General features: G+C 46.1%; 1 protein-coding gene across 1 annotated transcript; it reads left to right on the top strand.

Moving 5' to 3' along the window:
- Window positions 1-350: 350 nt before the first annotated feature.
- On the top strand, window positions 351-13800 carry LOC146341834 (vomeronasal type-2 receptor 26-like). Its single transcript, XM_084807054.1, has 5 exons — window positions 351-638; window positions 4038-4883; window positions 7978-8205; window positions 8930-9056; window positions 12890-13800. Exons 1-5 carry the CDS (start codon window positions 351-353, stop codon window positions 13798-13800), a joined length of 2400 nt encoding a protein of 799 aa, XP_084663180.1.
- Window positions 13801-14778: the final 978 nt, after the last annotated feature.

Genomic DNA, 14778 nt, shown 5'->3' with positions numbered 1-14778 from the left:
CCTTTGCCAGAGTATTCTCCTGGTTCCACCAGAGACCAATGAGGCTGCTTCTGGAACCATCACAGATGGTGAGCCAAGGTGTGGTGTACTGGAAATTCAGATAGCAAGCATGTGATATATGTGTTCAGAGTAAGCATGTCTGAAGCTTCACTGTGAGAGAATGAACTTGTAGAATCAGAATAGTAAGGTTGGAAGGAGCTTATAAGACCATTGAGTCCAACTCCTCATAATATACAGTATTTTAAAATTATATCTACAAATGGTAATAAAAAGATGCAAAACACAGTGCAAAAAAATTACTAAGTACATAACATATTTGTGAAACAAAATGAAAATCTCTTTCTAGTGCAATGACTGATAACTACCAGCACATCTTGGCCTTGGCATTTGCGGTGAAGGAGATCAATGACAACCCCCAGCTTTTACCCAATATCACTGTGGGATTTGAGATTTATGACACCTATTCAAATCATAGGCTGGCCTATCGTGCCATGATGCAGTTTATTTCCCTGAGGAACATTCTTCTCCCCAACTACAACTGTGGCATCAATAGAGTGCCAAGAGCCATCATTGAGGGACTTTATGCTGGTATCTCCCACCAGATCACCAGTGTTTTGGGCATCCACAAAATTCCACAGGTAAGAGGCTGGTGGGGATTGTATCCTTAACAGTTGAGCTTGCAGTGCTGAGGTTAGTGCATCAATTACACCCATTCCTGGAGATGTCTGATCAGGCCATGGCCACATGCATGCCTTAGTTATATCCTATTTCTACTTCAGTAACAGGTTCTATGTGGAGCTGCCTTTGAAAGTGTTCAGAAATGTCAGTTGATCCAGGATGCTGCATCCAGAAGCATCACTGGGGCTGGTTACAGGGAGGGAGCACATGAATCCCTTGTTACAGCAACTTCACTGGCTACCGGTCTGTTTTACTGGCTACTGCTCTGTTTCCAGACATGATTCAAAGTGCTGATTAGATCCTAACTGAAAGGAGATGACCTATGAAGTCCTATACAACTTGGGAGCAGGCTACATGACATAATGCAGTTTTCCATAGAAGTCTCCCCAGGAGTTATGATCTTCTGGAGATTCCCTTCTCTCAGTTCAACCGCTCTGAGGCTAGGGATGGTGGAGAATTCTGCCATGGATTTCAGTGAGGCTGAATGCACTGGCATTCGCCCCTGAGAAATACGTGGCAGAACGGCCTGCCACCCCCTGACCCCCTCGGATTCCCCCCAGGACGAAGCTCACCTGGGGCAGATGTTCCGGATGGCGGCAGTTCTGGCAGTGGCTCCAGAGGCGCCTCCACCGGCAGTGGCTGGTCTTTCGACTGGCTGCTGCGGCCACCATTTCCAACCTGGTCTTTGTTGTGATAGGCTACATAAGTATTTACGAAGCCTCTCACGGCAAGCCAAGCAAAAAAAAAAAAAAACAGCGTACACAAATGGCTGCAGCTACGGCGGCAGCCATTTCCGTTCCCTATTTTTCGTCGTTCTAGCCTACGTAAATATTTACGTAGGCTTTGACGATGAAAAGAAAAGGAACGCAAATAGCACCCACTATGCTATTTGCAGTTTTCTTTTTTTTCACTGTAATTGCCTATGTAAATATTTACGTAGGATAAAACAGTGAAAAATAGGAAATGTAGAGGCTGCCATTTGCATATGTGTGTTTTTTTTTAGCTTACTTATGTAAGTATAAAAATAAATACTTACGTAGCCTATCACGGCAGCTTGGAAGGACACAAATGGCGGCCTCTACGGTGGCTGCCATTTGTGTCTGCAGCAGCCTGTCCACGGCAGGAAGTCTGGCAGCGGATGGCCCTGGCTGGCTGCTTTGCGGAGCCGCCGCGGAGCAAAGCCACCCGGGTAGGATTCCAGAGGGGAGGATCGGATCGCCTGCCACCCCCTTGAGGATTCCAGGGAGAGGGACGGAGCAAAGGTAAGTGAGTTTCGAACATCCCTATCTGAGGCATGTTTGGTGGGGACACAAAAGAGGGTATTCTCACTGGTTGTTCCCAGGATGAGGAATTCCCAGAAGATGGAGGCTAGGATGTCTCCGTCCATCTCTGCTGCCCTTCCAGTGGCAGGAAAAGATATTTTCTGTCAGCTAGTCACTTGGCATATAAATTGGTTTACTGGTGGAGTGGGTTTTATCAGGTTGGTGCTGTATTTATTTCTTTTCTTGTTGTATTATTTAATTCTGTTTTTAATCTGTTTAGTTTTATGATTGTTTTAACTCAGTTCATTTAAAACTTCATTTTATTACTGCTTACTGCCTTGAGTTCCATCTTTAATGGAAAGTGGAGTATAAATCAGTTATTTATCAACCAAATAACTGATAAATATAGACACTGATTCACCCATTCCTTTTCTTTGCACATGTAAGTTTGTTACTTGCTGATGCTACCATCCTTCATATCACCTTTGTCTCATATTTCATCTGCTCTTCTTCTAGTTGTGCTGTACTCTCCTGTCTTCCATCTCTATCTTCAACCACTCAAGCACATTTTGGCACTTGAGTAGGGATGGACGGAACACTTACTTTCCATTCTGTTTCTGCAGTGGGGGCGAGACGCTCCATCCCTCCCCCCGGAATCCTGGCCGGCTGGCTCTGCTCTGCAGGGATTCTGTGGAGCCGCCTGCTGACTCCACCAGCAGCCGGACATCCGGCCGCTGGCTAGCAGGGACGCAAATGGCGGCGGCCGTAGCTGCTGCTGTTTGCGTCCCTGCAGTCAGCCGTGATAGGTTACGTAAATGTTTACGTAGCCTATCACGGCTGATTTTAAAAAATCAAGAATAACGCGCGTATGCAAATGGTGGCAGCCATGGCCGCCGCCATTTGCGTTCTTTATTTTGGCACGTCTTAGTCTGCGTGAACATTTACGTAGACTAAGACGGCGAAAATAAGGGGAACACAAACAGTGTAGCATCTACGCTATTTGCGTGCACCTTGTTTTCACCGTCTTTGTCTACGTAAATGTTTACGTAGACTAAGACGTGCCAAAATAAGGAATGCAAATGGCAGCGGCCATGGCTGCTGCCATTTTCGTATGCGCGTTTTGTTTTTGTTTATTTTAAGTCAGCCGTGATAGGCTACGTAAACATTTACGTAGCCTATCACGGTGTCCTTTTCAAATCTAGCCGTGATAGGCTACATAAATCTTTACATAGCTTGTCCTTTTTTTTTTTTTTAACTGGAAATGGCGGTGGTGGCAGCCGGTCGGAAGACCGGCTTCCGCCGCCAGACCGCCGCCGCCGCACCGCCGCACCGCCGCCGCGCCGCCGCAACTGCGCCACCCCCGTGCTGCCGCCACCTCACTGCCGCCGCCAGGAAGATCCGCCCAAGGTAAGTGCCATCCCGGGGGGGTGGGGGGGTGGGCCGTTCTGCCACCGATTTCGGGGGGCCGAATGCGCTGGCATTCGGCCTCCCCGAGATCTGTGGCAGAACTGTCATACATCCCTACACTTGAGTGAACATGGAAAGCCCTGTGAAACCAAAATATTTTGTTTGTTTATTGAATGTAGAGATAGAGGAGGAGGAGGAGGAGGAGGAGGAGGAGGAGGAGGAGGAGGAGGAGGAGGAAGACAGACAGACAGACAGACAGACAGATCAAGCTGATGCCAGTTGGTTAAAATATACAGTTTACATTGAAGAAATGAATTCATCCACTGATCATGTAACTGTCATATTCCTTCCATGAATCAAGTGCAATACTTAAATTCTTAGGTATTTTTAATGTTTTTATAAGCCATATCAATGAAGAAAGAAGTCAGTTCACAAATGAATAAAGAAATTAAAAAGTGAGGAAAAAGCAATGTGGAAAATTGAAGAATCCACATGGTATTTTGAAGGAATATCAGGCCTAAAACTGCACAATATAATCTTTCAAAAAAGTCAGTTAACTTTAAGGATTTAGAACTGTCATTTAAACTACTACTGCATGCATGTGTGCTCCTCACACACTCCTATTTCATTTTGATTCTTAAAAAAAAAAAATACATATCCCACAATACCCTTTCCCCAAACTGTCTTTAGCTCTTGTACACATTTGACCCAGTGAGGATGGATAGGAACCAAGTCCGTTCCTTGTACCGGATGGTCCCCGATGATACACATCAGCACAGGGGAGTTCTTCAATTACTGTGCCACTTCAAATGGACATGGATTGGGTTGTTTGCCGTGGATAGTGTAAATTTAGAATGGTTCATGCAGAACATGTTTCCAGTATTTTCCCAGAATGGCATTTGCTTTGCTTTCATGGAATCGTTTACCAATTTAGGTTACCTTGCTGAGAAGGGAGAGTTCATGAATTGGGCACTGGGGCTTTGTGAGAAAGTCATGAACACCAAAGCCACTGTATTGGTCTTTTACGGAGATGCTCCTTCTATGCTGAACTTAAGATGGCTGCTGAATCTATCACAAATGGTTGATACAATACAAAAGCCAAAAGGCAAAGTGTGGATTCTGACAGCCCAGCCAGAGTTGAAATCTTATGGCAAGGAACAACGCAGTTGGAATATACGGACCTTCCATGGAGCACTATCTGTTGGAGTTCACTCAAATGAACTTAAAGGTTTCCCAGAATTTCTTCAGAGTAGAAACCCTACCAGTAATAAAGATGATGGATTCATCAGAGACTTCTGGTCACATGCCTTTGACTGTGTACTCCCAGATTCTGTTCTGGGAAACACAGGAGGGGAGAACTGCACTGGAGAAGAGGTGATTGAGAGGCTTCCTAGGAATATACTTCCAGTTAGTGTAACTGGTCACAGCTATAGCATCTACAATGCTGTCTATTCTGTGGCTCACGCTCTACATGTGATGTATTTATCCAAACAAAAACGCATTGATGGAGAGAAAGAGAAAATGCAGTCATGGCAGGTAAAGGGCTCAACCATCTAATGTGGTTGTCAGTTTTATATTAAGGGCACAGTCCTGTAGAAATTGTGGGCAACTCCTGAACTTGAAGGATTCTGAATATCCTATGCAGGGTAGATGGTGCACGGAAGGGATCATCTCCTCCTTGCTGCAGTTAGGTGTGTATAGATTGTCCCATAATCCTTCCCAGCTGTCAGGGTGGACACTGAGCCCATAGAATCCCAGAGTAGTTCTGATTTGGAGGAAGAGCAGTCGCTCTTGGGAGAGGAGTGCGCCCCTTTTTCCCAGGGCCCGCAGCTGACAGAGATTCCTCCCACCAACATTCCTAGATTAGAAAGCAGTCCAGGGAGTGACCCAGCACAGATAGCAGACTGGGTGGATGCGCGGCGCAGATGTAGAGAGCGGCACCAAATGGAGGGTGCGGAAAGGAGGCGTAGCGCCCGGATGGCGCTCAAAGAACGGTTGCGCCCAGAGGATCCAAGGGAAAAGGGGAGGGATTCTCCTTAGTCATTATATTCAGTGGTCTGCCAGTAATTGCCTTTCAAACGGGGACCAACTGTTCCAACTTAGGGCATAGGGATGCTGCTGCTCAGATCTAGTTGCTACCTGTAGAGTTGTTAAGTTATAAAAGAAGAATAAAGCTTTGAAAAGAATCCCTTTGTCTGTGTCTGGACTTGGCTACTGGATTAGACTGAGAGAGCCCTCCAAGGAGCCCTTGACACCGGCCAGCTCCGCAGAGCTGCCAGCAGGGGCCGGTCGCAGCCGGAGTTCTGTCAGTGGCCAGGCTACTGCAGCCAAAAATGGGGGCCATTGTAGCAGCCACCATTTGTATCCTTGCAGGCAGCCGTGATTGGCTACATAAGTATTTAAGTAGCCTACCACAGCAAAGAGCAGGGACACAAATAGTGGCTGCTACACCATTTGCGCCCCTGTGTTTTGCCGAGATAGACTGTGTAACTATTTACGTAGCCTATCACGGCTGCGTGCAAGGACGCAAATGGTGGCCGCTACAATGACCACCATTTGTGGCCACAGCAGCCCGGCAGCAGCTGGCCGGGAGACCAGCTGGAGCCACCACAGCTGGAGCCTCTGACATCCCTAGACCACCACAATGCAGACCAATGGTCATAACTGCCAACCTGGGTGGGAGGTAGACATGCAAGCCCACAATCTAAGCTAGTGCTTGAAGTGGCACCCCGAACAGAGGCACCACTAGAGTCAGTCCATGGGTCCATGATCTGGGACCCTATGTTCCAGGGGGCCCCAAACAACAACCCCCACCTGACAATCCATGCTGTGGGTGGGGTGCCATCAGGAGTGGTGGGGATGATGGTGGCTCCTCCTCCTGCCAAGCCACTGCTGAAGAAACTGGTTGAATCTGAGGCACCGAGATGCAACATCTTAAAGTCCCCAGCATTGCTGAATTTGAGTAGCACATCAGTCACTGCCTTTGGGAGGACACAGCCAATGAAGGTGCAGGAGAAGCAAAAAGCCCACCCCTTCAATGCTCATTGGCTGCATAGACACAAGCGCAGTCTCTGATTGGTTCAGCTCCAGCAAAGGAGAGCAATACCTCAATTTGAAGATGGATGCCATGGGGATGCAGACTTGGCTGGCAGCCAGCACCACAGCACCTTCCCTTGGCACCAGGCTGGGAGGAGGGGGAGCTGGTGCCACTGCCTCCCCATGTATTTTCTTTAAAAGGAGTAGAGCTGTCTGGGTAAAGAGGAAGCACCTTGCTTGGAGCCCTCAGACCTGGTGTAGCCCCCAAGGGAATCTCACAGTCAGAAGCAGGGCACCAACCTTGGTTACCATTGCTATGGATCTCACCAAATGCCTTGTGCATCTTCCAAAGAGTTGTGTCAAGGATGTAGGAAGCTGTAAAGGAGCAACCCCATCCAGAATATATCTACAGCAAAGACAACCCCCTCACCTCCTTTTTTCTATGCCTATCACCAGTGTGGGCAAGAATCCTTCCAAGCGCTTCAACTAGGGATGTGAGAACCCATCCCAGCTCAGGTTCTCTGGGTGTGTGCAGAAATGCGGCCTCCGCTCACCCACCAGTCACTTGCTCAGGCCGCCCATGAGCTCAGCGAGTTGCCCAGGTTCACTGTGATCCTGTCCGGTGAGTGCCTGCCTTATTCCTATTTTTCTTGGGTGCACAAAAAGGAGATCAAAAGTGCGTATCTAAATATGCGCAGTTTGCGGGCCAGGAAAGCTTAATAAGCACATTTCTAGAGGCATTATAATGACTCTAATATTGTGCACATTATGTTCTCCTGGCCCCAAATAGTGCATATTTAAATATGTGCATTCTGTTTCCTTCCATTTTGTGCAATCAACAAAGGCAAGGAAGTGGTGGTCGCTCACCGGACAGGATTGCAGTGACTCCTGCAGAACGTGAGCAGGGTGCGAGCGGGCGTGGGGGACGGCAAAAGACTCCCAGACCTAGTCAGGCACCCACAACATCCCCAGCTTCCACTAGTGGCTAACCTATGCTCCTAAGAATGTGATGGGTGCTGCACTGCAAGGGCAGAGGAGAAGGGAGGCAAAGGAGGCACTAGCCAATGGCCTGTGCTGCCTCACTCCTTATCTCTGAAGTGTCATTCACGCTGTAGCCGCCGTCATTTGCATACGCACTTTTTTGTTGTTGTTGTTTTTACACAGAGCCCTCCGCAGCTGGAAATCCAGCTGCAGACGGCTCTGGCCTGGGCCTGGCCAGCTGCTCCACAGAGCTGCCACGGAACACAGCTGGCCATGGAGGATTCAGAGGGGGAGGAACGGATCGCCTCCCTCCCCATCCAGGATTCTGAGGGAAGGGACGGAACGCCTCCCCTCCACCATCAACATAATCTGCGGAAAGGTTAGTGACTTTCGTACATCCCCTACTTTCCACCTCTGGTCTTCTCCAAAGTCCAGCCCTGGAGAAGCCAGCTGGCAAACTTGATTTGTTCTCCAGAGTGTAGGACCTGTGGGACCCACAATGGGACCCATGGCATGTGTGCGTGTGTCTTTATCAGTGCAAAACATTCCTTTCCTTCTTCTCGGCTTCCCTCTTTCTTTCTTTGAAATGGGCATATTTTCCTTTTCTATCTAGCTCCACCACTTTCTGAAACATGTCTCATTTAACAACAGTGCTGGGGATACGGTTTCATTTAAGGAAAATGGGGAAGTAGTTGGAGTATTCGATATTATCAACTGGGTCACATTCCCCAATCAATCTTTCATTAGAGTGAAAGTTGGAAGGATGGATCCCCAGGCTCCAATAGATCAAGCATTGGAGATTCATGAAAATGACATTGTTTGGCACAGCTCATTTAACCAGGTAGGAGTTCAGTGCAGATGTCTTGGGAATCATACCAAGGTCAGTATTATTTATTATTATTGTTCTACTTATTACATTTATATCCCACCCTTTTTCCCCCTTAAAGAACCCGAGACAGCATACATAATCCTCCTCTCCATTTTAGCCTCCCAACAGCTGTTTCTGTCTGTTTCTGTGTGTGTGTGTGTGTCAGTGGGTTCCATCCATTATCTACAGTGACACACTGAATATCAAGTTTAGCTTATTTGTACAACTCTGGCATTAGAGAGCTCAAAATAATTGCTCTGTCCCTGTGAGGGAAATCATGTGGAGTTCAACCAAACATTTGCAAGTGTACACACTTTAATCTTTCTTTCTTTCTTTCTTTCTTTCTTTCTTTCTTTCTTTCTTTCACTTTCTTAACACCTCATACCATTAGTGTGCTTGGCATGCAAAAGTGGATCCCTGATATCATGCCATGTTAGGCTGCACATAGACACAATGGATGTCATTGCTTTTGCTCCATTTGCCACAGTTAGAAGAAGACTGCTCACCATGCTCAGGAAACAAGCAACCATTTTGGTATACCATAGTACAGGGCAACTTGTAGTATGCATAGGTAATTTGGGAAGAATTTTGTTTTTTAAAAAAGGAATACATACATACATACATTGTCCTGGACTCTCCGAATTCCAGTCCCATGCTTATGAAGATCAACCTTCTCCTCTTTCAATGATTGGAATAGGCCCAACCCCTTTCGATGTGCAATGACAAGTGTCGTCCTGGTTATCAGAAGAAAAAGAAGGAGGGGGAGCCATTCTGCTGCTACGACTGCATTCCATGTCAGGAAGGGAAGATATCAGATAAGAATGGTGAGAGTTGTCATATACTTAGATATGAACCAGATTAGGAATTTGAGAACCAGGGATGCTCGAGCTCACTCAGAGATTCTGTACTTAATTTCCAAATGTGGTTTGGCTTCTTCTCATTTTTGTTTGTGGCCTATGTTTCAGTTTGTTTGAATGGGGAATGTGCACACTTGTCTAATGTTGGGAATTTCTAAAGTTGTGTATTCTTAACAGCCCCTTCATGGATCCCTGCCTTGTTGTGGTGAAGGGGCTTGTGTAACTCAGTGAAGCCATAAGCTATACCGTGCAGGGCGACCCAAGACGGACAGTTCATGGTGGAGAGTTCTGACAAAATGTGGTCCACTGGAGAAGGAAATGGCAACCCACTCCAGTATTCTTGCCAAGAAAACCCCATGGAACGTATCACAAGGCTAAAAGAGATGACGCCAGAAGATGAGCCCCTCAGGTCAGAAGGTGTCCCATATACTACTGGGGAAGAGCAGAGGGAATTTCCAAGTCGTGCCAGAAAGAGTGAAGCGGCTGGGCCAAAGCCGAAAAGACACTCAGCTGTGGATGTGTCTGGTGGTGAAAAGAAAGTCCGATGCTGTAAAGAACAACCTGGAATGTCAGATCAATCAATCAAGGTAAGATGGAGGTGGTCAAACATGAGATGGCAAGATTGGACATTGACATCTTGGGAATCAGCGAACTCAAATGGACAAACATGGGCGAATTTAATTCAGGTGACCATCGTATCTACTACTGTGGGCAAGAGTCCCTTAGAAGAAATGGAGTAGCACTCATAGTCAACAAAAGGGTGGGAAAAGCAGTACTGGGGTACAATCTTAAAAACGATAGAATGATCTCAGTATGAATCCAAGGCAAAGCATTCAACATCACAGTAATTCAAGTCTATGCCCCAACCACTGAGGCCGAAGAAGCTGAGGTTGATCAGTTCTATGAAGACCTACAACACCTTCTAGAACTAACACTAAAAAAAGTTGTCCTCTTCATCATAGGGGATTGGAATGCTAAAGTAGAAAGTCAAGAAATCACGGGGATAACAGGCAGGCATGGCCTTGGTGTACAAAATGAAGCAGGAGAATGAAGCAGTATTTTATTTTATTTTTTACCCAGAGCCCTCTGCAGCCAGAAATCCAGCTGCGGATGGCCCTGGCCTGGGCCTGGCTGGCTGCTCCGTGGAGCCACCGCGGAGCACAGCCGGCCATCGAGGATTCCGTGGTGGAGGACCAGATCACCTCCCCCCGGTCGAGGATTCCGGGGGGAGGGACAGAATGCGTCCCCCCACCATGAACAGAATCTGCGAAAAGGTAAGTGACTTTCCTTCATCCTTAAAAAAAACTAAGATCATGACATCTGGCCCCATCACTTCCTAGCATACAGAAGGGGAAGAAATGGAAGCAGTGACAGATTTTATTTCCTTGGGCTCTTTAGACAAAAGAGACTCTTTAGACGCTTTAGATGCTTGCTCCTTGGGAGGACAGCTATAGCAAACCTAGACAGCAGCATAGTAAGAAGCAGAGACATCAACTTGCTGACAAAGATTTGTACAATCAAATCTATGGTTTTCCCAGTAGCAACGTAGGGCTGGACTATAAGGATGGCTGAGCACCGGAAAATTGATGCGTTCTTACTGTGGTGCTGGAGAAGACCCCTGGACTGTAAGGAAGTCAAATCAGTCAATCCTAAAGGAAATCAACCCTGAGTGGTCATTGGAAGGACAGATACTGAAGCTGAAGCTCAAATATTTTGGCCACCTAATGAGAAGAGAAAACTCCCTGGAAAAGACCCTGATGCTGGGAAAGATTGAAGGCAAAAGGATAAGGGGACGGAAGAGGATGAGATGGCTAGACAGCATCAGAGAAGCAATGAATATGAACTTGAGCACACTCCGGGAGAGAGTGTAGGACAGTCAGGAAGTCCTGGCATGCTATGGTCAATGGGGTCACGAAGAGTCGGACACGACTGAACGACTGATCAACAACAACAACAACAACATTCTTAACAGAGAATTTTCCAGATATGAACTGTAGGAATTTGAGAATATTCCTCGAGAACATGCCATCCCATTCATGTTTGCTGTTGTGAACATGGCAGTTTGGAGTGATTTGTGAACTGAGCTAAAATTCGAATAATCCCCATAACATATCGCTTTTACTTCGGAGAAAGATCCATGCATTTGTGGAGTTCAGTGGGGCATTACTTTTGTATTGAAATCTGATGTGTAATCCTCTAGGGTGTGTGTGAGTGTGTGTGTGTGTGTAGATGACATCTGTCTGTCTTCAGGCAATTGTATGACAGAAGTAGGGCACCACAATTCTTTGCCCAGTGAGAGACTGCCTGCTGTTCCATATTGATAAAGCCGATGAAGCCATACAATTGGCATGAGATTGGTCAAAATCCCCTGATATCAGGAGACAAGATTGTTTCAACCCAAACAAACATAAAGAACACAGAAGTGAGTCAAGGAAATAAGAATAAATAATGCTAATCACATGAGGATCCACCACCTCAACTGTCATGGCAAATTAGCTGGTTGTACAACACAATGACGCCACATCTGTTTAGGGGTGCATGAAAGCCAATTACCTGGTCTCGCAGCTTGCTTCGCAGTGGGGGGAGGCGCTTCGCTGCTCCCCCCGAAGTTCAGGCCGAGGGGGGAGGCTTCCCTCCTCGCCCGGCCGAAATTCAGGCTGGGGAGGAGGCGCCTCGCCTTGCCCGGCCGCGAAATAAAAAGTTAAAAAAAAAAACGCCCCCGTGATAGGCTACGTGACAATTAACGTAGCCTATCATGGTTAGATCTGCAAAGTCAGCTGGGATAGGCTACGTTAATAGTCACGGGTGAATTCATGGGTGAATTTGGGGGGGGGGAAGCGCGTACGCAAATGGCAGCCCCCATAGGGAGCCGCCATTCGCGTTCCTTATTTGGTCGCTGAAGTCTACGTAAAGATTTACGTAGACTACGGCAAAAATAAGGGCAACGCAAATAGTGTTAAATAATTAATTAATAATAATTAATAATAATATTAATAATTAATATTAATTAATAATTAGACATTAATCGTCACGTAGCCTATCACGGGGGCATTTTTTTTTTTACTTCACTTGGAATGGCGACGTCGGCAGCCGGTCGAAAGACCGGCTGCTGCCTCTGCCCCTGTCAAAGACCTGCCAAACCGCCACTGGGACCCGCCGCCAGGAGGGATATTCGGGAAAGGTAAGTTTCATCCCAGGGCGGTGGGGGGGTGGAGAATTTCTCCCTGAAACTACTTTGGGGGGCCGAATATGTTGGCACTCGGCCCCCCGAAGTTTCAGGGAGAAATTCTCCGCCATCCCTACATCTGTTGGGAAAATAAGAAGCCCACCACACACTAACCAAGGAACAAAAAAGGATAGGAGAGAAAGAGATATGTGTTATATAGATAGATGACAGGTAGATGGATGGATGGATGGATGGATGGATGGATGGATGGGTGGATGGATGGATGGATGGATGGATGATGATTCAGGGAAGCTGCAATGTTCAAGTAAGACAAATAGGGCTCCTAGGTAAATTCATGCCAAATGGTTAATACATCACCCTTGAGAGCACATATATCGTATGGAATCAATATCGGAAAAAGGTTCTATGCTCTCAAAATGTGTCAATGTTAGGGTCAACTATTCCCAACCATAAACACAAAATATAATACCTGTTCAACAGGAAGTAGTAAGTTATTTCTCTATTTATTCCTTATTATAATTGCTTTATTAAATATGAAAAAAAAAACTTTAAGTAGCTTTACAATATGGTACCTTCTATGATTAGTACACATTCTCCCCCCTCCTTTTTTTAGACATAGATGACTGTTCTCCATGTCCAGCTGATCAGTATCCAAATAAAGAGAAAAACTTATGCATTCCGAAGATTGTAACCTTTTTGACTTATGGAGAACCTTTGGGGATCAGTTTAGCCACTGGTGCTCTTTTCTTTTCTTTGATCACCCTTCTGGTATTAGGGACATTTATGAAGCACCACAACACTGCTATTGTCAAGGCCAACAACAGGAACATCACCTACATTCTCCTTCTCTCCCTCCTGCTTTGCTTCCTTTGTGCAATGCTATTCATCGGCCAACCACAGAAGTTGACGTGTCTTCTTCGTCAGTCTATTTTTGGCATCATCTTCTCAGTGGCGCTTTCTTCTGTGTTGGCAAAAACCATCACCGTGGTTCTGGCTTTCCTAGCCACCAAACCAGGATCGAGAATGAGGAAGTGGGTGGGGAAAGGCCTGGCCAACTCCATTATTCTTTCCTGCTCCCTTATTCAAGTAGGCCTCTGTACTGGGTGGTTGACAACTTCTCCTCCATTCCCAGATGTCGACATGCACTCAGGAACAGATGAAATTATCCTAGAATGCAATGAGGGCTCTGTGACCATGTTTTACTGTGTCCTGGGCTACATGGGCTTCTTGGGCCTTGCCAGCTTCTCTGTGGCTTTCCTCTCCAGGAAGTTACCCGATACTTTCAATGAAGCCAAGTTTATTACTTTCAGCATGTTGGTCTTTTGCAGTGTTTGGTTATCCTTTGTCCCAGCCTACCTGAGTACCAAGGGAAAATACATGGTAGCTGTGGAAATCTTCTCAATCTTTGCTTCCAGTGCTGGGTTGCTGAGCTGCATCTTTTTCCCCAAGTGGTACATTATTGTCCTGAAGTCTGAGTTGAACAATAGGGAACAGCTGATGAGGAGAAATGATTTGAGAAAGTAAAGGTGCAAGAACAGAAGAATTTAAAATAATGACAAACAGAGTGGAAGTACTGGAAAATAATGCAGAAATTGTAACTTCGGAGCTAGAATGTGAGTAGGATGCCTTAGCTTGGTTTGAGCTTAAGTCAAGGAATGCTCGTTATGTTTTAGAGGGGTCATGGAAAGTTATGGCAGCACAGAACCTGACCTCAGAATGGAATTGGTAAATGCTATAGCTGCCTATTTTTTTTAAAAAAAACTATATTTATTTTATTTTGTATAAGTGAAATAAACAAGACCAACAACATAGTCAAAATCTACAGTTTGCAACACTACAGTATTCTGGGGAAGAAAAAAATAAGGAGGGAAGCAAAAGAAAACAAGGAAGGAAAGAAGGAAGGAAGGAAGGAAGGAAGGAAGGAAGACAAAAGATTATATCTAATCTTCAATGAAAGCAAACCAAATATCCAAATAAAAGTCCAATTGCAAATTATACCTATACAGCACTCTTCCAGACGTTGCAGGTATTATTAAATCTTAGGGATGTACGAAAGTGACTTACCTTTCACGGATTATGTTGATGGGGGGGGGAGGCGTTCTGTCTCTCCCTCCGGAATCCTTGATTGGGGGGAGGCAATCCGTCCCTACCCCCCCGGAATCCTCGAATGGCTGGCTGTCCTCTGCGGTGGCTCCGCGGAGCAGCTGGCCAGGTCCAAGCCAGAGCCATCCGCAGCAGGATTTCTGGCCGCGGAGGGCTCTCAGTAAAAAAACAAAAAATAGCTACGCTATTTGCATTCCCCTTTATTTTCGCCGTAATAGTCTATGTAAATATTTACGTAGACTAAGACGGCCAAAAATAAGGAATGCAAATGGCGGCAGACGTAGCCGCCGCCATTTGCGTATGCGTTTCCTTTTTTTTAACTCAGCCGTGATAGGCTACATAAATCTTTACGTAGCCTATCATGTCTCTGTTAAAAAAAAAAAAACAAACCCTCCAGAC

The sequence above is a fragment of the Heloderma suspectum genome, chromosome 6 (genome assembly GCF_057233095.1).
Source record: "Heloderma suspectum isolate Gila_16-S chromosome 6, 16-S_ref, whole genome shotgun sequence".
Lineage (NCBI taxonomy): Eukaryota > Metazoa > Chordata > Lepidosauria > Squamata > Helodermatidae > Heloderma > Heloderma suspectum.
Note: the sequence above shows the minus strand (reverse complement) of the source record. Positions and strands in the feature narration are given on the sequence as shown.